This window comes from Littorina saxatilis, linkage group LG2 (genome assembly GCF_037325665.1).
Source record: "Littorina saxatilis isolate snail1 linkage group LG2, US_GU_Lsax_2.0, whole genome shotgun sequence".
Lineage (NCBI taxonomy): Eukaryota > Metazoa > Mollusca > Gastropoda > Littorinimorpha > Littorinidae > Littorina > Littorina saxatilis.
This window is the reverse complement of record NC_090246.1, coordinates 17,681,354-17,709,293: the sequence shown is the minus strand read 5'-3', so window position 1 is coordinate 17,709,293 and position 27,940 is coordinate 17,681,354. Positions and strand designations below refer to the sequence as shown.

The following is a 27,940-nucleotide window of genomic DNA, read 5'->3' as shown; positions in this document are numbered from 1 at the left end:
GGACAAGTGGGTCCGAGACAAATGGGGAACACCCAGGGCGCAGTTGGTTTTCCTTTTTGTGCACGGGCCACTGCCGATCGTGGTGACAGTTTAAATCCACCGAGACGCGGCTAATCTCCGCGAACCGCCTGCTGAGCAAGCTGATAGCTCAGCGTTTTATGAGCTACTCAGACAAACAAAAGATCCATTGGCAGGGCACAAAAATGTGCTCTTCTTCAACCGGGGAAGAAACTACTCGTAACGCACTGCAGTTGAAATGGGACTGTCGTTTCCTGTCCTTCAACAAGTTTAAAAGTGATTTCTTCCGGAGGGTACTGATGTTCGCAGTTGAAGTAGTGATAACTGAAGTGGGTAAAAAGTGTGATGGGGGGGGGGGGGGGGGGGACTTTTTTTCTCGTCCGAAACGCTTGATACCGATTAAATTGAGAGATACATAGAGTACATTGGAATTTAAAAGCACTTGCTGGCACGTGAAACACACAGGACAGTCTTGTCGAGCTGGCAGGTCATTATATCTAGCGTAATCTTTCTTTAGGACATAGCGTGCGTAACATTAATTTTGTGATTATCAGTGCCAACTTGATGCTGCTCAAGGTCGCTGGCTTCGATCCAGAGAGAGAGAGATAAGAGCGTTTAAGGTGAGATTGAAGAGAAAGTGCTGGAGACCATGCAATTAGAAATAAGTTTACTTTTCACTGGAATAAAATCATTGGAAGTGCGTGATTTTTCTTTTCTGTATTTATTGATTGATGAGTGACTGTTCGTTTTGTGAGGTTTTAAGTGCGAAGCGTCATATGACCAAAGAGCAGGAATCAGAGAAGCCGTGTGTTTTTTGTTTTTGTTTTTTTCTTTTAATTCATACCTAACTCTGGCTCTGGGCCCAGGGTTCGGCTGCCAGAGAGTTAGATAAGAATGTTCTTTTGTCGACGGTCGTCATGTTCTAACTTTACATTCTCACGTCTTCGTCGTCATCTTCTTCTTCTTCTCCTGCTTCTTCCACTCCTGCTTCTTCCAAGAAGTGTGTTGTACAGAGAACGTTCCAAGTCGCCTGCCGGATGGGCATGCAATGTGTACTATTAGAATGCAAGACTAAAACAAGATAGCCAACCAAAGTCGAGGCGAACAAACAATTGCAGATTTAGATGATAAGTAGCGAAGACTACAGAGTCCTTGAGGCTGGCATCGTAAGCTTGTCAGATGCTATCGGCACATCCACATACCTCTCTGTCTTGCTTAGCTGGCTCCACGCTGGAGGTGTTTTTTAGCGCCTGCTTTACGCTGGGTTTGTTGGGCTTGGGGAGTTGTTTGCATGACTGATGTTTTTATGCGGATAAACTGTTCACCCAGCTTTTCTGACAACAAACAGATCGCTGCGAGTGATTCCTCAGGGAAGAAAAACAGAAGCTTGTGTGTGACCAAAGAATACAATATTTCCAAAAACTGTGTGTGTTTGCATTATCGTACATCTCACAACAACACGCTTGTGGGATATTTGTTTCTGCTTCTTTTCTTTTTGCACTCGTTTCCTTCTCCTTCAGAAAGATGTTTGAAACATGCATTCGTCGGCAATTTCATGTTCGTTTTCATCACAGACATTCTTCAACAAATATGGATGACCGTGATTCGTTTAGTGGGGTGAACCAGGTGATTCGAGGAAGGTGGCCGGGGGGGATTGGGAAGAGTGGCAGGTAGATGGAAGAGAAAATTCACGAGAGAGAGAGAGACTAGTCGAGTTTAACGTCCTCCTAGGTCCAATAATTTGCCTATATTGGGACAGGTAGAGGTAGTATGCTATGTGAGAGAGAGAGACTGGACTGGGTGGCCGAGTGGTAACGCACTTGCGCTCGGAAGCGAGAGGTTGCGAGTTCGACCCTGGGTCAGGGCGTTAGCAATTTTCTCCCCCCTTTCCTAACCTAGGTGGTGGGTTCAAGTGCTAGTCTTTCGGATGAGACGAAAAACCGAGGTCCCTTCGTGTACACTACATTGGGGTGTGCACGTTAAAGATCCCACGATTGACAAAAGGGTCTTTCCTGGCAAAATTGTATAGGCATAGATAAAAATGTCCACCAAAATACCCGTGTGACTTGGAATAATAGGCCGTGAAAAGTAGGATATGCGCCGAAATGGCTGCGATCTGCTGGCCGATGTGAATGCGTGATGTATTGTGTAAAAAAATTCCATCTCACACGGCATAAATAAATCCCTGCGCCTTGAATATGTGCGCGATATAAATTGCATAAAAAAATATCCCTGCGCTTAGAACTGTACCCACGGAATACGCGCGATATAAGCCTCATATTGATTGATTGATTGAGAGAGAGAGAGAGAGAGAGAGAGAGAGAGAGAGAGAGAGAGAGAGAGAGAGAGAGAGAGAGAGAGAGGGAGAGGGAGAGAGAGAGAGAGAGAGAGTATAAAGGATGCAAGACTTTCTGTTGACCCGATCTGCGGTGCTAACTTTATGGAACAGGAAGTCATTAATTGCCCCAGTGAAATCTAATTTTAGAGTTGAAGGTGTAGATTTCCAGATGTGTTGGAGCAAGCTTGAAACCAGGGCATGACTCGAACCGTAATCAGTTCGTACACAGATCTGAAATTCCAGCCTGCGTGAGTTTTTAGTTTAGACTGCACCGTGAAATGATGATACCACAGAAGCAAGCACTTTCGCAAGCAAAGCTAGCGATGAAATCTTGTCTAAAAGAACACCTATCCGACTTCCAATCAGTGCCCCTTCTCTCCCCCCCCCCCCCCCCCCCCCCCCCTGGGATTCCAGTGGGTTGCCGGTGCAAAAAAATATATATATATAAAAAAAGCAACAATTGTAGAATGTCTTATAATTATAGTATTCACCATTTTCTGTCAATGTGACTAAATATCATCAGGCGAGTTCTCACTTCTTCGACTCTTTGTTGTTTTTCTAATTTCAGCAACGTTTGCTGAATCATTTATTAATAATGTAGCCAAAGATCGTTCAATAGATGATGAAGGATTATTCAATATTTGACTAAGGAGGGTTTGCATGCTTTGAACACAGTAGCCCACAAAGACCATATTAACTTCTCAGAGACGTGCATTGCACCCAGATGATGAAAGTTGATGCTCAGTGGACCGATTCCTCATGGTCCTGATTTTCATTGAATTCATTACTTATTTTCATTTTAGTAGGTTGAGTGTACCCACTATTCAAATGATGGTCAACACCTGAGGTGGAAATGTTTTGATTTGTTGTTCTTGTTGTTTTGTGTGGGCTTTTTTTTTAAAGGTATTTCGAACGTGAAAAATTAATTTGGTTGAATGCAATCATTTTATCAGAATGACGATCATTTCATCAGAATGATGATCATTTCATCAGAATGACGATCGTTTCATCAGAATGACGATAACTTCACGTAAAGAAGGCGTCACGTTACCTTGGTGGACGAGTGTACAAATACAATGTAATGTCTCCTTTGCAGATCGCCTGCAGCTGGTGCTGTACAAGGATGTGCACGAGGCGCTGAAGTCTGGCGGGAAGGTGAAGACCTCCTTCCCTCTGGACGGCTACTATGGGCTGGAGTCGGGCTTCGAGCTGGAGCGGGAGAGTAACGTGCTGGCCATCGTCTGCCACAAGCACGTCACTCTCTTCGCCTTCGACACCCGCGAGTACCTCATCCAGTTTGAGGTCAAGATACGTCGCAGTCTGGGTCAGGGTGAGTACTTTTGTGTACTTGCAACACACGCACAAGCACGCATGCGCACGCATGGAAACACTCATGCACACACATACAACAGAAAGACAGACTCGCACACACACTGGGTGATGATTTCGTTATCTGCGAATACTGTCATGTGTGAATAGTTTAATTTGTGTTTTTTGATTACTCTTACGCTTCCCTGTTTTGCAACACGTTCATCATCATCTTTTGTTACCGTCAAACTTCAGGATGTCATGTTCTCTTTGTGTGGTCACAACCTTCTGACTCGGTCTCAGTTATGCTGAATGCTTGGACTCACTGATGGTTGGGGGGGGGGGGGGGGTCGTCAGGATTTGGTCCCCTGGGTTGGCTAGAGTTTATCGCTCACTGGTCTTTATTAATATGTGCTGTAAGTTTGGGCAAAATCTGAAAGAGGCGCTGGCAAAAAGGGAAGGGGAGGTAGGAGCTACACGTAGCAGCTTTTGTCGGTAAAGCTGCAAATAGAAATAAAACCCAGCAGACGAAAAAGGCTTGGCAAGGTCATTTGTCACTCAGTCATTTCACTGATGCAAACGCCTGACGATGGTAAGATTTGCGCATGATTTACGTCCGCACTTCATATGGGCGGTTGCGTCACAACCCAGCCACTAATCTTCGCTTAGAAGTGGAAGCTCCGTGTATCAACATGGGCTTCTGGGTCTGCAGAAGGCTTCTGTTTCACACTCACACAGACACACACAGACCTGATTCATCATGAAGCTGGTCGTGTTTTACGAGCCTGTGCGTAGTGAACACAATCAGTTACATCACCTTGAAACGTTTGCGCCTCCGTTAGAGGCTTCTGTTTTGCGCATCCGCATTGCTGGGCAGATTGTGTGAACAAGGCAATGTAGGCGGGCCGGAATGAGATGATTATCTTGGCTTCTCAAAGACCTGTCTGGCATAGTAGGCCAACCCTTTGATGTGGGCTGCTCAGCTGGGACTGGGAGAGATGTAGGTAACTGGTAAGCGCTCCCTTGGGACCACACCCTGTCTGAGTGGCAAAATCTGGGAGAATTCTGCGTCAGCTGTCCTGCAAGCAGTACAGATTCTACTGCATTACGGCAGTATTAGTCTTGAGAGACTCCTAATGGAGCCTCTGTGCCAACGGGAGGGGGCTATGTTTTTTGGGGGATTTTGGGTCGTGTTTCTACTTCGTAACTGCTGAGCTGAGTAAGCTTCTCCAGTTGGTTTTGTTGCGTGGATCCCGAGTGCAAGACTCTTCCCAAAAAGGGAGTGGAGGGGGGGGGGGGGGGGGGGGGGCATTTGTGCTAACCACCGTGGGGCGTCCGTGCGGTTAGGGTTAACAATCAAACACTATAAAGCCACTTCGCCTTTGTCTCACAACATCTATAACATTGAAACATTCCTGGTTGCTGTACTGGGGGTAAACGAGTTGATTATATTAATCACTGGCTGCGCCCTTCAGACGTGGAAGCTAGGGTTAATTGCATTGGTCGCTTCCTTAATGCTACCAGGGGTTTATGTTTCAAATCCATTGATAACAAGTCGCGTAAGGCGAAAATACAATATTTAGTCAAGTAGCTGTCGAACTCACAGAATGAAACTGAACGCAATGCCATTTTACTCGTAGCATCGTCAGGCCACCGCTCATGGCAAAGGCAGTGAAATTGACAAGAAGAGCGGGGTAGTAGTTGCACTAAGAAGGATAGCACGCTTTTCTGTACCTCTCTTTGTTTTAACTTTCTGAGCGTGTTTTTAATCCAAACATATCATATCTATATGTTTTTGGAATCAGGAACCGACAAGGAATAAGATGAAAGTGTTTTTAAATTGATTTGGACAATTTAATTTTGATAATAATTTTTATATATTTAATTTTCAGAGCTTGTTTTTAATCCGAATATAACATATTTATATGTTTTTGGAATCAGCAAATGATGGAGAATAAGATAAACGTAAATTTGGATCGTTTTATAAATTTTTATTTTTTTTTACAATTTTCCGATTTTTAATGACCAAAGTCATTAATTAATTTTTAAGCCACCAAGCTGAAATGCAATACCGAACCCCGGGCTTCGTCGAAGATTACTTGACCAAAATTTGAACCAATTTGGTTGAAAAATGAGGGCGTGACAGTGCCGCCTCAACTTTCACGAAAAGCCGGATATGACGTCATCAAAGACATTTATCAAAAAAATGAAAAAAACGTTCGGGGATTTCATACCCAGGAACTCTCATGTCAAATTTCATAAAGATCGGTCCAGTAGTTTAGTCTGAATCGCTCTACACACACACACACACACGCACGCACATACACCACGACCCTCGTTTCGATTCCCCCTCGATGTTAAAATATTTAGTCAAAACTTGACTAAATATAACAAGTCGCGTAAGGCGAAAATACAATATTTAGTCAAGTAGCTGCCCTTTTTCAGCAAGACCGTATACTCGTAGCATCGTCAGTCCACCGCTCATGGCAAAGGCAGTGAAATTGACAAGAAGAGCGGGGTAGTAGTTGCGCTAAGAAGGATAGCACGCTTTTCTGTACCTCTCTTTGTTTTAACTTTCTGAGCGTGTTTTTAATCCAAACATATCATATCTATATGTTTTTGGAATCAGGAACCGACAAGGAATAAGATAAAAGTGTTTTTAAATTGATTTCGAAAAAAAAAATTTGATAATAATTTTTATATATTTAATTTTGAGAGCTTGTTTTTAATCCGAATATAACATATTTATATGTTTTTGGAATCAGCAAATGATGGAGAATAAGATAAACGTAAATTTGGATCGTTTTATAAATTTTTATTTTTTTTTACAATTTTCCGATTTTTAATGACCAAAGTCATAAATTAATTTTTAAGCCACCAAGCTGAAATGCAATACCGAACCCCGGGCTTCGTCGAAGATTACTTGACCAAAATTTCAACCAATTTGGTTGAAAAATGAGGGCGTGACAGTGCCGCCTCAACTTTCACGAAAAGCCGGATATGACGTCATCAAAGACATTTATCAAAAAAATGAAAAAAACGTTCGGGGATTTCATACCCAGGAACTTTCATGTCAAATTTCATAAAGATCGGTCCAGTAGTTTAGTCTGAATCGCTCTACACACACACACAGACACACACACAGACACACGCACATACACCATACCCTCGTTTCGATTCCCCCTCGATGTTAAAATATTTAGTCAAAACTTGACTAAATATAAAAAGCAGTGTATTCTTGCGATTCCCACCTGAAATGGTGTAATCAGAAGAGCGGTTAATTGCGGGATGCGGATGCCAGCATCTGCAAATAATCTCCGTTTCCTGTGGATGCAGTTGTTGTTTATGTGCACGAGTGCAGACCTGTGCCAGGTGCCGGCGAGCATTGCTCCAGTAACTTCACCTGTAATCGCCAGGTTTACGTTTCGCTGAGCGCCGGGTCTGTGCCCTATGGCCCCCATAGGGCACAGACCCTGTTGAAGACACTGGGAAAGTCGGATCCCATTAGAAGTTGTGTTGAGTTGAGACCGAAATGGATCTTCAAATTCTTTGAAGGGAAGGGTAGAATTAGGCGGGAGATGTGTGTGTGTGGTTAGTTCGGTTTTATGAACCTAACCTTTTGTTATTACTAAAGGAAACTGAAGGCTCAAGCCGGCGCCACACTCGAGAGGTAGAAAGACCAAAGGGTCCATTACTAGGATTCCTCAACAACAACACAATCCTTCAGTCCTTCATCGTTCATGTGCGCCATGATTACAAACTGTGTAGCAAAGTCGAAGACTCAGACGTACGACACGGTTCGAAAGCGCGTGTTTGAAAGAAGAATACCAAACAAAACAAAAGAATAGAAGACTGTAGACAGTCATCCAACAACAAGAAGTCGAAGAATTTCATCTTAGTAACTAGCGCGAAGCCTACGTTGTGGTGCAGTGCCCCTCCCCTCCCGTTTGAGATCCAAAATTTAAGAACCCCAACCCCCCCCCCCCCTTCTCCTCTTTTAAAACCTTCAGTTTTAAGACTTTCTGTTCATGGGCTCTTTAAATTTACCTCCATTTTAACACCTGAATTTAATTTCGCACATTTTTGGGGGGGGGGGGGGGGGGGGTTCCACTGTTCTACGTTTTTTGGCAGCCGAAAAGAGACAGGGGAGGTGCAGAATTAACAGCTGTGATGCACTTCGCAGCTGCAGAAGGTTACCACCATTGCTGTCACATAGTATTGCACTAACAGCGTTGAGAGGCGAAGGGATCAAGCTGCACTAAACTGCACATCAACACATTTTTGTGTGTCTGTGAAAACACTTGTCTGATGGTTCGGGAGTCGTTTGTTTTCCCCTGTGCGCTTTAGAACGGGTGATATGAAGGCTTCATCGCCCGTCTCGTTTAGCAGGGAAAAAACGGACAGAGAATCGTTTGAATTCGGTATAGACATCATGTGCAAGCGGTGATTAAATCAGAAAAACGTTGCAAGAAAACTGTTCTTCTCCTACCCCCCACCCCGTTGTTCTCCGTCAAAGTCGTGATGTTTTTGGTTTTTTGTTGTTGTTTTTTTTGTGCTGGGGGGGGGGGGGGGGGGAGCTGCTGTTCTGTCTGACCTGAAATTCTTGTATTGTCAGAGGGACGTGCTTTGTAGGTGCTATGAATTTGCATACACCTTTGTTTAATGTTCCATTTTTCCGCTTTTGATTGTCCCCGTTTCTGAATAAGCAAGCATGGCGATAGCTTCAGTGACACAACCGTATTGAACAACACCGAGCTGACAGCACGTGAAACAGGGCGTAGTATTAACCAGAGGCGTGTGGAATGGAGGAATTCTCTCTTCAGAGACTGCGGGAATTCTATGATTGTTTGGGAAAGAAACAGAGAGCTAAGTGGGGGAATCGGAACCAGGTCAGGGCTTGGTCGTGGAACAAAGAGCTGTGTTGAACTTTACTCGTGCGGTAAAATAGACAGCGCTTTGCATCAGCTGTCACGGGTCTATTGAGCGAGTTATGGCACAACCACGTGATTTCACCCCTGCAGGGATCGCGCACATTTTGACTCGGTTCTAGTTGTGTATGTCTGTAAACTGACTGCGAAGGCGATTCAATTTGAGTGCGCTGGTTGCAGAGGTGACTTGTCAAGGAAGCGAAATGTCAAGGCAGAACGGCTGACCTTTCGCTGATCTCTTTCATCTCTCTGGGCCCAACCGTGATAGTCAGACCTTTGACGTAAATGAGTCTGCGAATGCCGATAGCTGAGACACGAGTTTTCTCCTATCGTGTCATCGCCCATTGTTTTCACCCTGTGTGTACCATTAATGTCAGGCCGCAGTTTTTCTTCTCGTCTGTGTATGTCTATCGCCTACGCAGGACTTTTTGCAGTGTAAATGGCGAATTGTTGAAGAGAGAAAGAAAGAAACAAGCAGATCATTTGTATGAAAAACTGTTAACGCTGTGTGTTTCTCCGCCGCCCTTTCCATGTTCTCTTCTCATTGAACTGACAGATTAGTCTTCCTTCTTTTTTGTTGTCTTTTCTCTTTTTCTTTCATTTTTTTTTAGGGGAGGGAGGGGCGTCTTACTCCCCCTCCCCTTTTCTCTCAACTATTTAAAAAAAATATCGTATTGATGACATTTTGAAAGCAGGCTATGAATGCAATTGATTTTGCATTTCTCAAACACAGAGAAGTTTGGTTTGCAAAGTTTGTGCCAATAGATATGTTTCTTCTTGATGCACTATTGCTGTGGGAATTATGAGGCTTTCACTGGTCGTTGGATCAGAAGCAGACCCAGAGAGGGAGAAACATTTTCAGAATAATTGAGAATCAAGCATCCGTGAATGTATGCAGTGATAGACTATTTCATGCGATGGAGAAATGGGAGTCAGAGCTTAGCTACATCGTTCACATTTTCTCACTTGGGAACTTCCATTGGTGTGTGTGATAGAGAGAGAGAGAGAGAGGCTGTCTCGAGCAAGCTCCTTCAAGTAAGCACCAAAGTTCAACATATCAGGAAGACCCGTTGAGACGGTAATGTTCGGAGAAGAGGTGTTAATTTAACGGGGTGGAGGGGTAAGGGAGATGGTGGTGCAGAATCGGTTCCATTCCAGCCAAAGTAGCAAGAAGTTGGAGGTTATAAATAAATAAGAGCCATTTCCTCTTCCCATTTTTCACAGTACAGGAAATGCAAGAAGAAGTGTGCGAGTGGATCAAGACAGAGTGTTTGCGGCATCCAAGCGTTCGCTGTACGTGCTGTCTTCCTTGTCACGAAACCGCATGCCGCCTGTGGGGCACAAAAATGGATTCAGTGTTGGCTGTTTAGATGACTGTACATCGCCCATATTATTTCTCTGTGATGTGGCGCCACTCCTAGTAAGGTGGAGGTTAAGACTGCATTTTAAAACGATGCTTTTTGTGAGACTTGCACATGATGCATTGCCTTCGGGTCCTGCTCTCTCTCTCTCTCTCTCCCCTCGAATGAATCATACTTTTATCAAAGCATACCTATTCTGCAAACTTGTATCTTGTTTCTATTGTAGGTTTGTTTTTTTGTTTTTGGAAGAAGGGAAGTAGAAATGTTGTGCTTGCATGCTCCAGAAATTATCACGTAAACTGATTCAGAAAGCAAAGGTGGAATCTTGGCACAGTTCCCTCGTGTAATGCATTATGCATCCAGGGGTGGGGGGGGGGGTGTCTATTTAGCCTTGAAACACCCCCCCCCCCCCCTGGCATCAAGTTATCCGGCCCACCTCCCCAACCTCATCGCTATTCCGGCCTAACCCAGCTCTCTCTCTCTCTCTCTCTCTCTCTCTCTCTTGTTGGAAGGGGGGGGGGGGTGAGATGTAGCGCTTCTCATCGATGCGAAAGATGAGTCTGTAAACAACACAGTGAGGTAGCAGGGCATCCTTAGGCCAAAAAAAAAAAAGTCTGTTTACGGTAACCCGACCGACCCTATTTTTTTCGCGCGACCCTAGACTTTTTTTGGCATTTGGGGAGAAAAAAAAATAAAAAAAAAATCTTGGTTTTTTTGCAAAATAACGTAAAAATAATGTTTTTTTTGGAGAGAAAAAAACCAAAAAAAATCCCGACCTACCGACCCTATTTTTTTGTCCTATGTTACCGTAAACAGACCTCTTTTTTTTTGGCCTTAGTACATGTACCGAAGGATTCTTGTGTGTGTATATGCGCCGTCGCGGAAGTTTTACCAAGAGTATGCATTTTGTTTATATGTGTGTTTGTGTGTGTGTGTTTGTGCGCGTGTGGTGGGAGGTTACTCAAATGATGTTGGCCAGTGTATGTTGGTATGTGTTTGTTATTGTTCTGTTTTGGGGGTTTTGGGGTTGTTGTTGGGTTGTTGTTTTTGTGTGTGTGGTTTTTTTTTTTTTTTTTTTTTTTGGGGGGGGGGGGGGGGGTGTTGCACGCGCGCGCGTTTCAGGGGAGAAAGACTGAGACAGAGTGGATGTGTCTGTGTGTGCATGTAGGCAGCTTTCTCAGGTTAAACTGAAAAAGTCGTATTGACTCACATCACAAATGACTCAGCATTGTTGTTAGCCAAAGAAAGTCACCTCGTAAAACATTGATTTTTCCTCTCAGTGAGCCATGTTTATTTACAGTTAATCGCTTGAACCAGTAGCATAAAATCAGGTGGGTTAACTTCTAATAGCCACTTCAAGGTGGTCTGGGGATGTTGGGGCCTACCTTCCGTATAGTGGGAGGGTGTTTTAGGCCCGCCTGCTCTCCTTCTTTGTCAGGAGGGTGCTGGCAGGGGATCTGAGGCGCTTACACTTGTACACGCGTCAGGCAGATAGGTAGATAGGTCAAGATAGTTTGTTTGAAGTTTATTAAATTGTTACGAGAAGGATGGCGTAGGGAAGAGGTCTCTGGCTGTGCGCGCTGTCTGATGTGTTTAACACTTCACCTGGCGCACACCAAGAAACAGGTGTGAGAAGGGTGTGGGTTTTTTTTCTTTTTTTTCTTTTTTTTTTCTTTAAGCTGGTGGTAGAAGCGACGTACGGGTGTAAAGATAGAAACGAGTGGACAGAAACGGAGGATTTTAGGGAGGATCATGTTAGAAAAACATCAGATGAATAACCGTGAAGAGATGGAAAAGATGAGGGAGACTGTGATAGAAACAAGAAATAAGTGTTGAAATTTGCCAGAGCTGGAATGTTTTCATTATGCATCTGCAGAGTGCACATTTGTGTGTATAGTCTGTGAGAAGAAGGTAAGGTGGACATTTTTATCTTCTGTCGAGGTTTTCTTCTCTCTCTTTTTTCGCGTAAATGTTAATGGAATTCTTGATTGATTGGAGGTCTGACCATGCATTATTACATTCTTCCCGTGGTTCAGTGTATGATGTCATCTTTCTATCTCTCTCTCTCTCTCTCTCTCTCTCTCTCTCTCTCTCTCTCTCTCTCTCTCTCTCTCTCTCTCTCTCTTTCTTACACACACACACACATTTTCTCTCTCTCTCTCACACACACACGCTCTGTATCTCTCTCTCTTTCTCTCTCTTCTTGCCTGCCATATGGGACCCACAATGATCATTTATTTTGGCGTCTGTTCCGTGGCACTGGGCCATCAAGATGGAAGAAATATAGACCAGTGCTGATTCACCCTGTGCGTTATGCTTATCAAATCACGCGCATTACAGTGGAACCCCCCTTTTAAGACCCTCATTTTTAGTCCATCCTAATTTTAAGAACTTTTTTTCCCGAATTGCTATAGATAATGTCTGTACAACTACCTCCGTTTTCAAGACTCCTCCATTGTAAGGCCTGCTTTTCATGGATTTGTGGAGGTCTCGAGGTGGAGTTCTACTGTACATCCATTTGGCGCTGGCAGAGGGAGAGAAAAATGATGCAGCTTTTCCATAGTGTTGTGTTGGCATCAGTCGTCTGCGCCTGAATAATTGGAGGGGTGAATTGTTGGGGACAGAATGTCAGAGGTGAAAGTTTAAATAATAGGGCAATTGTTCACCCTTTTCTGCTAGGCTGGCAGGCTGTTTCCTCCCGGACTATTTCCTTATTGTGAATGAGTGGGTTCGTGGATGTATTGGAAGCTGATTGGGGGTGTAAGAATTTAAATTGACTTGGGTGGACATGACTTCTGCACGTGACTGCTAAGACATCATTTCGTTTGACTTGTTTTATTGTTTATTTGGTTGGTATGGGATATTCTTTTTACATTTAGTCAAGTTTTGACTAAATGTTTTAACATAGAGGGGGGAATCGAGACGAGGGTCGTGGTGTATCATACACCCTTAGGGCAGAAATCCGCCAAATGAAATTGGTCAAATAAAGAATTCCTTATTTTGAAAATCTGTTAAAAAAATTAAAAAAATAAAAAAAATTTTCGCCGGCGATCCGATCTGTATTTTCTCTAACACAGTGACCGGACATCGCTGAATCTTTGTTTCCCTGAGCGCGCGAATTATCGGACTACAGCTTGGCATTTGTTATCATTGTTTACTGTGCAAATTTGTGTGTTTGAGATACCAGGAAAGGCCTACTTTTACCCTTAAAAAGCCTGATTTTTCGTTTTCTTCCGGGGGGCTTCGCCTCCCTGGGCCCCCTAAGAGGGCGTTGCCCCTGCACCCCACCAGGGCGTGGGCGGCCCATGGACCCCGGCATCATTTTCCTTATTTTTAATTCTGATCAGTTTCACCCATGCAAATGTTCCAAACTAGTTAATAATTTTTTTCTTAACAAATAAACTTAATGCTTGGCTTGTATTTTTGTGGGGGCTTTGTTTGTATTTGTATGAGGAGTATTGTTCACATTGTAATAGTTTTGTTTGGAGTGTTGAGTGTTTGTTTTAGTACGGTATAAGTAACTGTTCTGTTTTGCGGTTTGGGTTGATCAAATTGAAATACTACACATTCACCTGCCAAACTACACATTTGCCTTATTTTCACACCCAAAACTACACATGGTACATTTCAGGGGTAGGCAGGTCTGTGTATGTATGTCTGTCTCTGTCTGTATGTGTGTGTAGAGCGATTCAGACTAAACTACTGGGCCGATCTTTATGAAATTTGACATGAGAGTTCCTGGGTATATCCACGGACGTTTTTTTCATTTTTTCGAGAAATGCCTTTGATGACGTCGTATCCGGCTTTTTGTAAAAGTTGAGGCGGCACTGTCACACCCTCATTTTTGACTCACATGCGAAGCAAAAGTGAGTATGTACTCACCCGAGTCGTCCGTCCGGCCGGCCGGCGGAAAACTTTAACGTTGGATATTTCTTGGACACTATTCAGTCTATCAGTACCAAATTTGGCAAGATGGTGTATGATGACAAGGCCCCAAAAAACATACATAGCATCTTGACCTTGCTTCAAGGTCAAGGTTGCAGGGGCCATAAATGTTGCCTAAAAAACAGCTATTTTTCACATTTTTCCCATTTTTGAGTCACTTGAGAAAATGTGACTATGTAATCGGTCAGTGTTAGTCTGTCCGGCCGGCCGGCCGGCCGGCCGTCCGTAGACACCACCTTAACGTTGGACTTTTCTCGGAAACTATCAAAGCGATCGGGCTCATATTTTGTTTAGTCGTGACCTCCAATGACCTCTACACTTTAACGATGGTTTCGTTGACCTTTGACCTTTTTCAAGGTCACAGGTCAGCGTCAAAGGAAAAATTAGACATTTTATATCTTTGACAGGAAACTATCAAAGCGATCGGGCTCATATTTTGTTTAGTCGTGACCTCCAATGACCTCTACACTGTAACGATGGTTTCGTTGACCTTTGACCTTTTTCAAGGTCACAGGTCAGCGTCAAAGGAAAAATTAGACATTTTATATCTTTGACAAAGTTCATCGGATGTGATTGAAACTTTGTAGGATTATTCTTTACATCAAAGTATTTACATCTGTAGCCTTTTACGAACGTTATCAGAAAAACAAGGGAGATAACTAGCCTTTTCTGTTCGGCAACACACAACTTAACGTTGGGCTTTTCTCGGAAACTATAAAAGTGACCGGGCTCAAATTTTATGTGAACGTGACTCATTGTGTTGTGAATAGCAATTTCTTCCTGTCCATCTGATGCCTCATATAATATTCAGAACTGCGAAAGTGACTCGATCGAGCGTTTGCTCTTCTTGTCTCTGAAGTTTTTGAGATTGAATACCTCACCTATATATGATATATAGGGCAAAGTAAGCCCCATCTTTTGATACCAGTTTGGTTTACCTTGCTTCAAGGTCAAGGTCACAGGAGCTCTTCAAAGTTGGATTGTATACATATTTTGAAGTGACCTTGACCCTGAACTATGGAAGATAACTGTTTCAAACTTAAAAATTATGTGGGGCACATGTTATGCTTTCATCATGAGACACATTTGGTCACATATGATCAAGGTCAAGGTCACTTTGACCCTTATGAAATGTGACCAAAATAAGGTAGTGAACCACTAAAAGTGACCATATCTCATGGCAGAAAGAGCCAATAAGCACCATTGTACTTCCTATGTCTTGAATTAACAGCTTTGTGTTGCATGACCTTGGATGACCTTGACCTTGGTCAAGGTCACATGTATTTTGGTAGGAAAAATGTGTAAAGCATGTGAGTCGTATGGGCTTTGCCCTTCTTGTTCAACCAAAATGATTGAAATTTTGGCAAAGCAATCTTCGACGAAGGCCGGGGTTTGGTATTGCATTTCAGCTTGGTGGCTTAAAAACTAATGAGTGAGTTTGGTCATTAAAAATCGGAAATTTGTAATTAAAATTATTTTTTTATTAAACGATCCAAAAACAATTTCATCTTATTCTTCGTCATTTTCTGATTCCAAAAACATATACATATGTTATATTTGGATTACAAACAAGCTCTGAAAATTAAAAATATAAAAATTATGATCAAAATTAAATTTCCCAAATCGTTTTAAAAACTATTTCATCTTATTCCTTGTCGGTTCCTGATTCCAAAAACATATAGATATGATATGTTTGGATTAAAAACACGCTCAGAAAGTTAAAACGAAGAGAGGTACAGTAAAGCGTGCTATGAAGCACAGCGCAATCGCTACCGCGCCAAACAGGCTTGTCACTTTCACTGCCTTTTGCACTAGCGGCGGACTACGTTCAGTTTCATTCTGTGAGTTTCACAGCTTGACTAAATGTAGTAATTTCGCCTTATGCGACTTGTTTTATGTTTTGTTCTTTCTCTTTTTATATTTAGTCAAGTGTGTGTGTCTGTCTGTGTGTGTGTGTGTGTAGAGCGATTCAGACTAAACTACTGGACCGATCTTTATGAAATTTGACATGAGAGTTCCTGGGTATGATATCCTCAGACGTTTTTTTCATTTTTTTGATAAATGTCTTTGATGACGTCATATCCGGCTTTTCCTGAAAGTTGAGGCGGCACTGTCACGCTCTCATTTTTCAACCAAATTGGTTGAAATTTTGGTCAAGTAATCTCCGACGAAGCCCGGACTTCGGTATTGCATTTCAGCTTGGTGGCTTAAAAATTAATTAATGACTTTGGTCATTAAAAATCTGAAAAATTGTAAAAAAAAATTTGTTTTTTATAAAACGATCCAAATTTACGTTCATCTTATTCTCCATCATTTTCTCATTCCAAAAACATATAAATATGTTATATTTGGATTAAAAACAAGCTCTGAAAATTACAAATATAAAAAATGTTATCAAAATTAAATTTTTGAAATCAATTTAAAAACACTTTCATCTTATTCCTTGTCGGTTCCTGATTCCAAAAACATATAGATATGATATGTTTGGATTGAAAACACGCTCAGAAAGTTAAAACGAAGAGAGGTACAGAAAAGCGTGCTATCCTTCTCAGCGCAACTACTACCCCGCTCTTCTTGTCAATTTCACTGCCTTTGCCATGAGCGGTGGACTGACGATGCTACGAGTATACGGTCTTGCTGCGTTGCATTGCGTTCAGTTTCATTCTGTGAGTTCGACAGCTACTTGACTAAATGTTGTATTTTCGCCTTGCGTGACTTGTTGTTATTGTTGTTGTTGGTTTTGGTGGTGGTGGTGGTGGGTTTGTTCCATGTTTCTCTTTGATACCCCCTCCCCCAACCCCCCCCCCCCCCACTTTCCCATCTTCCCCTATCATAAGCAATATACAAAGAAGCACACAGATCAGACTCTTGTTGGGGGTAATTTCCAAGATTCCACACTAGCTCCTGTTTCTTCTGAAAACAGACTTGCTGTTGTTGTTTTGTGTTAAGACACCTTGTCCTTTCATTGCATGTCTGGTGTTCCTACTTCTCTACAGGATGCTCTCAGTGCAAGTTTGCTTGCCTGTTGAGCTTTATTCATTCCACCTTCTCTGGGGACCGAGTTTACATTCAGAAAAACCACTGAAGCTAATTTTAAGCCGTTAATTACATTTTTTTGTAAGACCCAAAGGGAACAGTTCTATATCCATTCCTTCTTTGGCCAGAACTAAGTCAGCAACTGAGACATTTTTTCTCATGCTCCACAGAATACCAGTTCCCTGTGCGGCCAGTCAAAGTTCCGACCGGCAGTCGCCTCCCTCAGGACAACGTGAAGCTGCTGATCCATGGCCCTAGGTTCTGCATGACCGGCCAGGTACCCCCACGCATCTTGCAGTGCTGGAATGTGGCTGACATCAGGCGCTTCGACGCTGTGGACGGCAAGTTCTGCTTCGAAGGGGGATCCAGGTGCGGCAAAGGTAAGCTGTCATTTTCTCTTGCACTGTGTGTCTGTCTCCATGTCTTTGTCATTGGCGAGAAGCGTTAAACCCTTCACCCACAGGCCAAATCAGCATCACCATGTTTTGAGAGAGAGAGGAGGTCATTGCGCTTTGTGTATTGGTGGTTATGTCTCTTTGTTTGTTGTTATCTTGTCTTTTTTTTTTTTTTTTTTTTTTTTTTGCTTGGTTGATGAGAAAAAGATAAAAAGATCCGATAGCTTATTTTAGTCTTTGAAGAGATGGGACAAGAATCTTTTACAAGACCAAGAAAGCAAATTGAAAAGTAAAATTGTTCTGCTCAGAAGAAAAGGGTTGCCTGCTAGCATGTTTTATCGCAGGAAGATTGAGCCAAAAGTACTTACTGTTTTTATGTATATCTATATACAGCAAACATGTGTTCATTTGTTTTGTTGTCCTTGTGCAGTTTGTGCATTTGTCTGTGTTGATGTGTGCTGAAAACACAGAAGCTTAGACAAAAATGGTTTTGAAAAGCATCTGCTTTGATGCAGATAGGCCCATTTCTGATGTCTTTTTCTACAGAGCCTGACGTTTTCATGATTTTATATGCTTTGTAAACCAGAATTGTGGGATCCAGGAATGTGTGTTTCCTGAGCTGGTCTTCACTACAGAATTTTTCTGGACTGTTCATTCCACAAACAATTAAGTTTGTCAGTATTGAAAACCTTTCGAGGATGACAAATATGGCTGATGCTGTGGGCAGTTTTTAGATATTATGCACTTCTGTTGGTGACACATTTGTGTCAATTAGTAAATCAAAAGTCAAATAGGTTTAGGAGCTAATACCACATGTATTTGTGTACGTCGTCCCCATGCAATTGTGTGTCATGAGGCAAAACTTTGTTTTTACTTAATATGTTGAAAACTTCATTGATGAGAATTTGTTTTTTATGATTATGAAAATGTTGTTTATTTTTACCTGATTTTGGAATGCACGAAAACTGTTCCACTCAGGCTCTGGGATACACGCAGTACGGTCGGAGCAGGCAGATGAAATCACGGAAATCCTACGTGTCAATAGTCTAGGAAAGACTTCTGCAGGTGCCAGACTTGCCAATAACAGAAGTAAGTGTCTTTCCTGTGCCTTTTGTACTCCTTTGTCTTTTGTGTGCTGTTTATTACTCTTTTAAAAAGAAGAAAAGCATGAGTTTAATTAAATGTATAAATAGCGGTGAACATAAAAAAGCTAGGTTTTACAGCATTAGAAGTTGAATTTCAAGGAATTTATTGTGAGGTTGTGTTATTGAAATAGTGCCTCATACTCAGAGGGACTTGATACATTGACATAAAGTAAGTTGAGGAGTAAAGTAAGTTGACATGATGTGCATATATTTTTCAGATGAACACATTTAAAAGCAGTCTTGCCACATTATTGTCTAATGCCTTTGTGACAGTTTACTTTTAGTAAGGGACAAAAATATGTCTGTATGAAAACTCATTGTGTAATTTTAAGCCATGAGCATACTTAGTGAATGAGTTTTGTTTTCATAAATCTGTTAGTGATAGGTTCATTGGGCTCAGTAACATGGAACACTTTTAAAAAAAAGTATGCAGGCCTGAATAGGAAGATATTGTGGTTAGAAACAGTACCTAATTTACATGAGTCTGAATTGTCGAGGTGAAATTTGGTCAGGCAGAGCTGTGTGATCTAAAATATTCTTTAATACATGTTCCTCAGACAGTTATTTTTAGCTTCATCTTACAAGCGAATACCTTTGCAGACCTGGGAACCCATACGCAGACCTGTTTACCAGTACGATTTGGGCGTATATTTTGTACGCCAAATTATTATCGGTACGACAATACGCGACACACCCACAAAATAGGACTAAGAAAAGTCTAGAATATGTTTTCTGGTGTTGGTGTGCTGATTACGGGATGGTACAACTGATACCGGTTTTGGTCTAAGGGAGATAACACTGACAGCGAGTTTTCAGCTGTGGAAACCTCGTTCAGTTGTTGGCACGTGCGATCGTCTGGACAATCGTGGGAAAATGAAGCGGTAAAATGTGCCAGTTTCGGATGACTGTACCAAGTCTAAACAGCAGAAGCACCAGATTTTCTTGGAGAAATATAAGAAAGAGCCAGGAATTGTGGAGAGCTACTATGGGAAAAAGTCATGCACACTGCAAGTATTGTAAATCAGATTTCTCCGTTGCCCATGCTGGGAAATATGACATCGAACGACACTGCAGTTCCAAAACTCACCTGGACAAGGTTGCTGCAAAGAAATCCGCTGAAAGCTGCCAAGGAATTATTAAGTTCATTCCCGCAAAGCAAATCCTGCCAGAAGAAAAGGCTGTAGTCCGTGCTGAAGCAATGTTTTCTGAGATGATTGTAAAAATGAACTTGCCACTGTCAACAGCAGATGTTATTGACGAACTTCATCTTTTCATTATCAATCTGCTTGGAAGACACTGGTTATAATGTTATAAACTGACAGGTAAATAAAATTCTTTTATCCCTGTTGTATCGGAAGGAGTTAAATTCTGAAGATGTTCACAAGACATGCTATTCTTACACAAACACGTTTGCACCCACGCGTACGTTTTCTCTAGCCCATATGGCTTTGCTTGCAAAGTACACCAACTTTTTGAAAAATACACTCAACTTTTTGAAAAAGTACTCTTGCCTCAGGTTTAGGGTAAACAGGTCTGTGTGCTGATTACGGGATGGTACAACTGATACCGGTTTTGGTCTAAGGGAGATAACACTGACAGCGAATTTTCAGCTGTGGAAACCTCGTTCAGTTGTTGGCACGTCCGATCGTCTGGACAATCGTGGCAAAATGAAGCGGAAAAATGTGCCAGTTTTGGATGACTGTACCAAGTCTAAACAGCAGAAGCAGCAGATTTTCTTCGAGAAATATAAGAAAGAGCCAGGAATTGTGGAGTCTACTGTGGGAAAAAGTCATGCACACTGCAAGTATTGTAAATCAGATTTCTCCGTTGCCCATGCTGGGAAATATGACATCGAACGACACTGCAGTTCCAAAACTCGCCTGGACAAGGTTGCTGCAAAGAAATCCGCTGCAAGACATGCTATTCTTACACAAACACGTTTGCATCCACGCGTACATTTTCCCTAGCCCATATGGCTTTGCTTGCAAAGTACACCAACTTTTTGAAAAATACACTCAACTTTTTGGGAAAGTACTCTCAGGTTTAGGGTAAACAGGTCTGCATGCGATTTAGCCGTATTTTGTACACCTTTTTGTCTAAAATACGATCAGTACGGCCGATTTAAATAGAATATATGACGAGAAAATTTCGTAGACTGCTTTTCTTCACAAGCGCATTCCTGTCTATTTACCGGGGAACTGTGTATATTAATGATTGAAAATAACTTTATAACTTGGCAATTGATCAATAATTGCCCCCCGCGGGTTAGGGGGAGTCCCATATTAGACTGGGTGGCCGAGTGGTAACGCACTTGCGCTCGGAAGCGAGAGGTTGCGAGTTCGACCCTGGGTCAGGGCGTTAGCAATTTTCTCCCCCCTTTCCTAACCTAGGTGGTGAGTTCAAGTGCTAGTCTTTCGGATGAGACGAAAAACCGAGGTCCCTTCGTGTACACTACATTGGGGTGTGCAAGTTAAAGATCCCACGATTGACAAAAGGGTCTTTCCTGGCAAAATTGTATAGGCATAGATAAAAATGTCCACCAAAATACCCATGTGACTTGGAATAATAGGCCGTGAAAAGTAGGATATGCGCCGAAATGGCTGCGATCTGCTGGCCGATGTGAATGCGTGATGTATTGTGTAAAAAAAATTCCATCTCACACGGCATAAATAAATCCCTGCGCCTTGAATATGTGCGCGATATAAATTGCATAAAATAAAAATTAAAATAAAATAAAAAAATAAATCCCTGCGCTTAGAACTGTACCCACGGAATACGCGCGATATAAGCCTCATATTGATTGATTGATGATATTGGTTGGGACGAGAAAGAATTTACCCGATGCTCCCCAGCATGTCGTAAGAGGCGACTAACGGATTCTGTTTTTCCTTTTACCCTTGTTAAGTGTTTCTTGTATAGAATATAGTCAATGTTTGTAAAGATTTTAGTCAAGCAGTATGTAAGAAACTAGAGGAATACCCGCTTCGCCGGGTAGCCGGCTTCGCCGGGATGAAATACTTAGAGCCGTACGCCGGCTTCGCCGGGTCCGAACAATGGACCCGCCAAGCTTAGGTCCCTCCCAGATTCGTGGAATGGGAACAGCACGAAAATGATTCAGTGGCCATAATGCCATTCCTGACCATATCGAGTCCCATCCTTGTCGACGAATGTAACCGTGTTAATCACCTTTGGAGGCGAACTCCACTCAAACAGGACTGAGCAAGTTATGGCTTCTAAAAGGAAGGCCAGTACATAAATTTACACAAAAGCCGCCAGACCACATCACAAACAGAACTGAACAATGCACAGGTGTTGCTCACATAGACACACACACACACACAAAAACACAGAGAAGCCGTATCTATAGAGAGATAGATGACAGTGTATTTTTCGCGTGGCTATAAATTGATTCGACCTTTGCACTTTTACAGTGAGGATAATTTACGGGTCCAATTTACGTTCTGGACACTGCGTTGACCTTCTAAAAATAGTAACAGTAACAGAACGCCGGGAATATCCGAAGACGCTCCACTCACACTATAATGCACCATTACGAAGGAAGGGAGGTAAACGCTGAAAACCTGGAGAATATGAGAAGATAAGGAAGAGTTACTTATAATGGTGAAATGAACACAAAAACCAAAATCGATTCAGCGCTGCGCGCTGAGAGCACGTGTTGAAATATCTCATCGATGATATTGTGTCCGGGGTGTAGCTGAATACGGTGTCCAAATTTGAAAAAGATCCACCGAGAACTTTGGCTTTGGTGTGTCGGTATGGGGGCCCGGGTAGCTGAGGTGGAACCAAAATAGCTGAGGTGGAACCAAAATCGGTTCAGCGCTGCGCGCTGAGAGCACGTGTTGAAATATCTCATCGATGAGGTTGTGTCCGGGGTCTCTCTGAATAAGCCCACCAAATTTGAAGCAGATCCATCGAGAACTTTGGCCGTGCATCGCGCACAGACAGACACACACACAGACACTAGTCGTATATATATCGTCCTTGTCCGATTGAAACCTCGTAACTCGATTTTTTTGCGAAATCTACTTTTTTACATCAAAATAATTTACGATTTTTTCTCGATTTTTTGGTTATTGTTGTGAAAGCCTGGGATCGCTGGAAGTCAGTTAAAAATGGGTACACAAATACCGTGTATATCATTTTGGCAAAACCGCGAACCAAAATTACAGGTAACCTGAGTTACGAACTTTCTTTAGTTCGCGTGTTTTTCAGTTTTGGCCGATGAAAACCTCGTAGGTCGACTTACACGTTTTCTAACATCTAAACACGGCAGTAAATGAACTGTTTCTGTTAGATACGAGGTTACAGTAAGATGTTCGTACGGTCTGAGTTTAGGTGAAATTAAGTATTAGCGTCATTAATAAAGCTAGAAATGCCCACATTACGTATTGTGTATTGAAATGACACTCTACGACATCAGTTATTGTTCAAATGAGTTTAGTGTTAGTATTTTCCTTTGCTGAGTACAAAAGCATAACTACAAAGAGAGATTAAGCAGTTAAAGTATTCTGACATATCTCTTAACTATGTAACAGTTCAGTCCTGAACTTCTGATCTTACTTGTTAGCTAAAGATGTACATGTATGCATGTCACGTACTGAAGTTGTGTTCTAGTGTCTGAATGCAGTCCGTCATGTCTGGCAGTGGGTCCTTCACACCTGAAAGCCAATTCTCTTCGCTTGAAGATCTTAGGTTGATGTGCTGTGTGTGCCTGAATAAAAGTTCTATACCATGGGATTTCGAAACGGAACTTATCATAGATGACATCACTGTTCGTATGGACTCTAATTGTGTTTAGTGGGTGTACTGTGTCCATTATCATGGTCAGTTTCATGTGGACTGCATTGACCCAACAACTGTAAAGCATGACAAAAACTGTATCTGCTCGACTTGTTTGCATTAGGAGTCATGTTTGCTCTGTCTGGTGCAAGCTCCGCATGAGCGAGCAGGAGTCAATTGATGGTGCAGCTTTCGCTTGGAAACACAGTCACTATCTTCCAGGAGTAATGGAAGTAGTGAACCAAACCAAACATTGTGATTTACCAACCTCCAAAACTATGAATGAAACGTTTGCTGTGAATCCAAGTACGGAAACATCCCATAGCATGTGTACCAGATGCACATTCAACCCAAAGACGAAGCTTGCAAATGACAGACCATTGACAAGAGGGTTGCTAAAGAGAATGGTGATGTCCAAGTTTTCACCATGTATCTGCAGGTCGACTTGTTGGCCCTATGTATATAAGCAAATGACAAATACTTCAAGGCCAAGCTGTGCTGCCACTACTGTCTTCACATTGTACAACTTGAGTGACACAGAGGTTACTTGCTACTTTTAGGATGAGTCAAAAAAGATAAGTCAAAAGCAACAGTTGGCGAAACAACCAAGGCAATCATTATCTACAATGACGGCTGTGGGTACCAGAACCGCAGTTTAATAGTCTTGGGAAACGCCCATCTTTACTTTGCAGTCAGTCAAGGAAAAGTCGTTTTCCAAAAGTTTCCTGAGAAAGGTCATACCTGGATGAAAGTGGACTCTGTACACCCAGCTATCAAAAACAAACTAAGGAGAAGGCAAATAGTCTGGCCTGCCGAATACGTGGAAGTCATCACCTCTGCAAGAAAAAGGCAACCTTACAAAGTTGTCCAGGTAGCCAACACATTCTTCAAGAACTTTCTTGATCTCAGACACTTCTGGGGATCCATAATTGGTGGATATTCGCAGTCCGAAGTACCTGCCTGACGGTACTTGTCGCTACAAGCTCATCTATTCTGAGGAGTGGTGGCCTTTTTCACAAAGAAGAAGGAGAGCACATGGTGAGCCCGATATCATCCCCCAGCTCTACTGAGTACGGCTGACCATCAAATACATAAAGTGGCAGCATCTTCAGCATGTCAAGGAGGTTTTTCCAGTAGATTAATGCCAATACTATGATGGTCTACCCCATGGTCGTTAAGCTCTGCATTCTCATGAGTGGTCATCCTGCATAACTACTAGCTGTTCAAGGACATTTAGATGACAATTGCACTCAAACTAAGATATCTCATTGTTTTCAAGGAATACCCTGTTTTCTGTGCATACAAAAAGGCTCTTGTATGGATGTTTACGCTTCCCTGCAAGCAAAGAATGTTATGTACTGATAAGCTTCAGTTTACACTTGGTTTTGTTTGTGTGTTAATTGACAAGGTTGCAAGGAGACTGCAAGGACATTTTACACAAGAATGAGTATACATCGGTTTGTACAATCAAAAAACAAATAAAAATTGTGACAAAAGAACGATTGTGTGTTTACTGCGTTTTTTAAACATTGTTTTTGTCTTTTTTGTTCTTTGGCTCTGTTATAAAACCTTGTAAGTCTTCAAGTTTGGTCGGGTTTTAAAAAAGAAAAACTCATATCTTGCAATTTTGTTGAATATTGTGCGTTTTAATTGTGACCAACACTATTTAATTACACACAGTACTTTGTTTGTGTTTGTAGATCATGTGCAGAAAAAAATGGCTTATTTTGATGACAAGTTATTTTTTAAAGACGTTTTTTGTGTTTTTCTCGAAACGCTCAAAATCGATTTACGAGGTTTCAATCGGACAAGGACGATATATAGATGTCCTTTGTACTGGAAACTTGCATTCTCCCAGTAAGGTAATATATTGTACTACGTTGCAAGCCCCTGGAGCAAATTTTTGATTAGTGCTTTTGTGAACAAGAAACAATTGACAAGTGGCTCTATCCCATCACCCCCCTTCCCTCCGTCGCGATATAACCTTGAACGGTTGAAAACGACGTTAGACATCAAATAAAGAAAGAAAGAAAGAAAGATCAATAATTACAGCTTTTGTCATAAAAAATTGAAAGATGCATTTGTTTTTAATGTATTGGTAAACTTAATTAACGGTGCAACGGACTGTTTGAATCATCGATGTTCAAATGTTGTGTGGAGTACACTCATTTTTTTGAAAATACGCCAAGTTTCTTTGAGAATACTCCAAAAACTAAACAGGGGTTCCCAGGTCTGCCTTTGAGATTCCATTGCAAAAGTGTACTGTCTCTTGTCAGTTCACTGTGAAATAAGAATATGCCAAAGCATAATTCTAGACAAAGGAAAAATAGAATAAAATCAATGACAACTGCTGAAACTACCTGTCTCTTGCTGAGTGGCAAAAGCAACAACCGAACTTCATGTCATAATGAGATTGGCAAACTATTCTTTTCATGTATTCTCCAATCCTTTGTAGGTGTTTTGAGTGGGTGGGACAGCTCATTATGGTGTGAGGGTGTGTGTTTGTGTGTGTGTGTGTGTGTGTGTGTGTGTGTGTGTGTGTGTGTGTGTTTCAAATCAGTGCAGTTAACATTTGTCATTGTGAATTTGTGACCGAAGGCAGGAGGGTTAATAAACTCACATCCAGAACGAACAGACGCTCTTGCCTTGAAGTATGATGCCACACATTTAGAACCAGTTTCAAACAGTCCACAACCTTTCCATGATACTGAGCCCTCATATATTAGTTGAAAACAATGTTTCTTATAGTGTTGTTACTTTGGCAGCTGTAGCAGAACATGTTTGTGTGAATTTAGATTTATATCACAACAGTATTTGAAAGATAGATTTTTCTTTGGTAGTCTTTCTCACAGTTCTTTACAACTGCAAGATGATTTGTCTCATGTTTGCAGAAAATTATGTCTTTATAAATTTATGTTTACTTACATGCCAGCAGCACACAGAAGACTTTAACAGAAGGGAAGAGGGGGTGTATATTTTCTGGATTTCTCTCATTTCTGGATGAAAGTCAGGTTTAACAAGTACATGTACTACTAACAACCATTTTTTGGGGAAAACCTTTGTCCATTAACTGACTTTTAGGCTTCTTGTAGCAGTCATGCATCTAGTCTTTTCAGCATCGTTCTTGAGATTCTCATCGACTTGTTTGTTTAAAATAAAAGTCAGACTTGAATTTTTGTAAGTGCAGTTACGGGAGAAACATCATGCTGTTTTGTTGACCTGTCTTTGTCTTTTCCATTTCACTTCAGCATTTTGCATGGTTTGTGTGTGTGTTTGTGTGCGTGCGTGTGATCAACAAATCATTTTACTTAACTTGTTTTATGCGCTTGTCTGTTTCAAGTGCTTAAAAGAATAGAGTGAAAATTGTTGTGTGGTTTTTTTTTCCTTCACATTCATCTTTTAGAAGGAGAAATGAAAGTTTTGAGAATATATATGCATGTGTCTTTATGCTTCATTGTAACCATTGCAGTTTGGTACATGCTTTTCCTCTTGACAGTTTTGAGGGGATGACGGGAGGGCAGGGGTAATTTATCAGTCTAGGAGAACGTGCTGTGTGTGTTTGTTTGTCCTGTGTGTTTGTTAATGTGTCATTTAGATATAAGCAAGGTTTTGTATAAATCATACATTTGCCCCCAGAGCAACGCACACGACACAATGTGGAGAGAACCATTAGAATTCACATGTCTGCAGTACATTTTTGTTTAATTCATTTAGCACATAAATCAGTATAACTGTTATTGTTCAACTGTCTGACATAGCAGCTTTTTGTTTTGTTCTTAGCTTGAGCTCTGTCACTGTGATAGCTTTTCTGCTCGACAAGGTCGAAATTTGTGTTCCAAAGACGCTGTTCTGATTTGATTGTTTCTATCTTTAACAAAGTAAGGCTTGACATGCTCAGAAGCTGAACTTATATCTACTTGAGCAAAAGATTTTTCCCAAGGTAGTTAAAAAGTATAAGAGAAAAGTAGTCAACAAAACACTTGCAGATGTATGAAGGAAGAGGAGTTTGTAAATTAGCATTGTCTTCAGAAGGAGCACTACTCAGACTACATATTTTCCCTATTTTAAAGGTTTGAGTACGCTTCATTGCTTTTGTTGAAGGAATTTTTTGCTTGATTATTTCTGAAAATACCTTAAGATATTCATAATAATACACTGTCAAGCTTTTCGTGTTGTTCATAACTCTGGTCAGAACAGATTTTAAGGCAGAGTGATAACTAATATGGGCCAGGCAGTATACCCCTTTGAGTTTGAGTCAGTGTAGCTTGTGCTTTTATTGTGTTGGCTTCCTTAGTTGATGGAATTTACTCTCTGGTAAGCAGGAAACACATAGTCTTCTCACGGTTTTGTTCACAGAAAAGTAAAAGGAAACTTAGACAAGAACTCGGTCAGGAAAATGTCCATTCATACTCGGTTTATGTTCATCATTGGCCTGGAGCTGGAGATTTGTTAGGAAAAGACAAACACACAAACAGCATGTCCTCGTCTCAGTTGTTGAGTTTCGTAACAATCAGACATAAAAGTAGGGGAACAAAAGTTGTTTCTTTTCCTAATTCTTTGTGTAGAAAAAAGTGTAGTAACAAAGCTGATTTCTCTTCCGACTACTTTTTATAAAAAAGTAAAGTAACAAAAAGGCTCTTGTTTCCAACTCCTTGTCTTTAAAGAG

The 27,940-nt window shown here is 41.6% G+C and overlaps 1 protein-coding gene across 1 annotated transcript in view; it reads left to right on the top strand.

Moving 5' to 3' along the window:
• Positions 1-27,940, top strand: part of LOC138958368 (serine/arginine repetitive matrix protein 2-like) — a 57,167-nt gene that overhangs the window by 11,816 nt on the left and 17,411 nt on the right. The window contains exons 3-5 of the mRNA XM_070329486.1: positions 3,453-3,686; positions 17,105-17,314; positions 18,308-18,418. Coding sequence (XP_070185587.1) covers positions 3,453-3,686; positions 17,105-17,314; positions 18,308-18,418 — 555 coding nt within the window. The remainder of the gene's footprint in view (positions 1-3,452; positions 3,687-17,104; positions 17,315-18,307; positions 18,419-27,940) is intronic.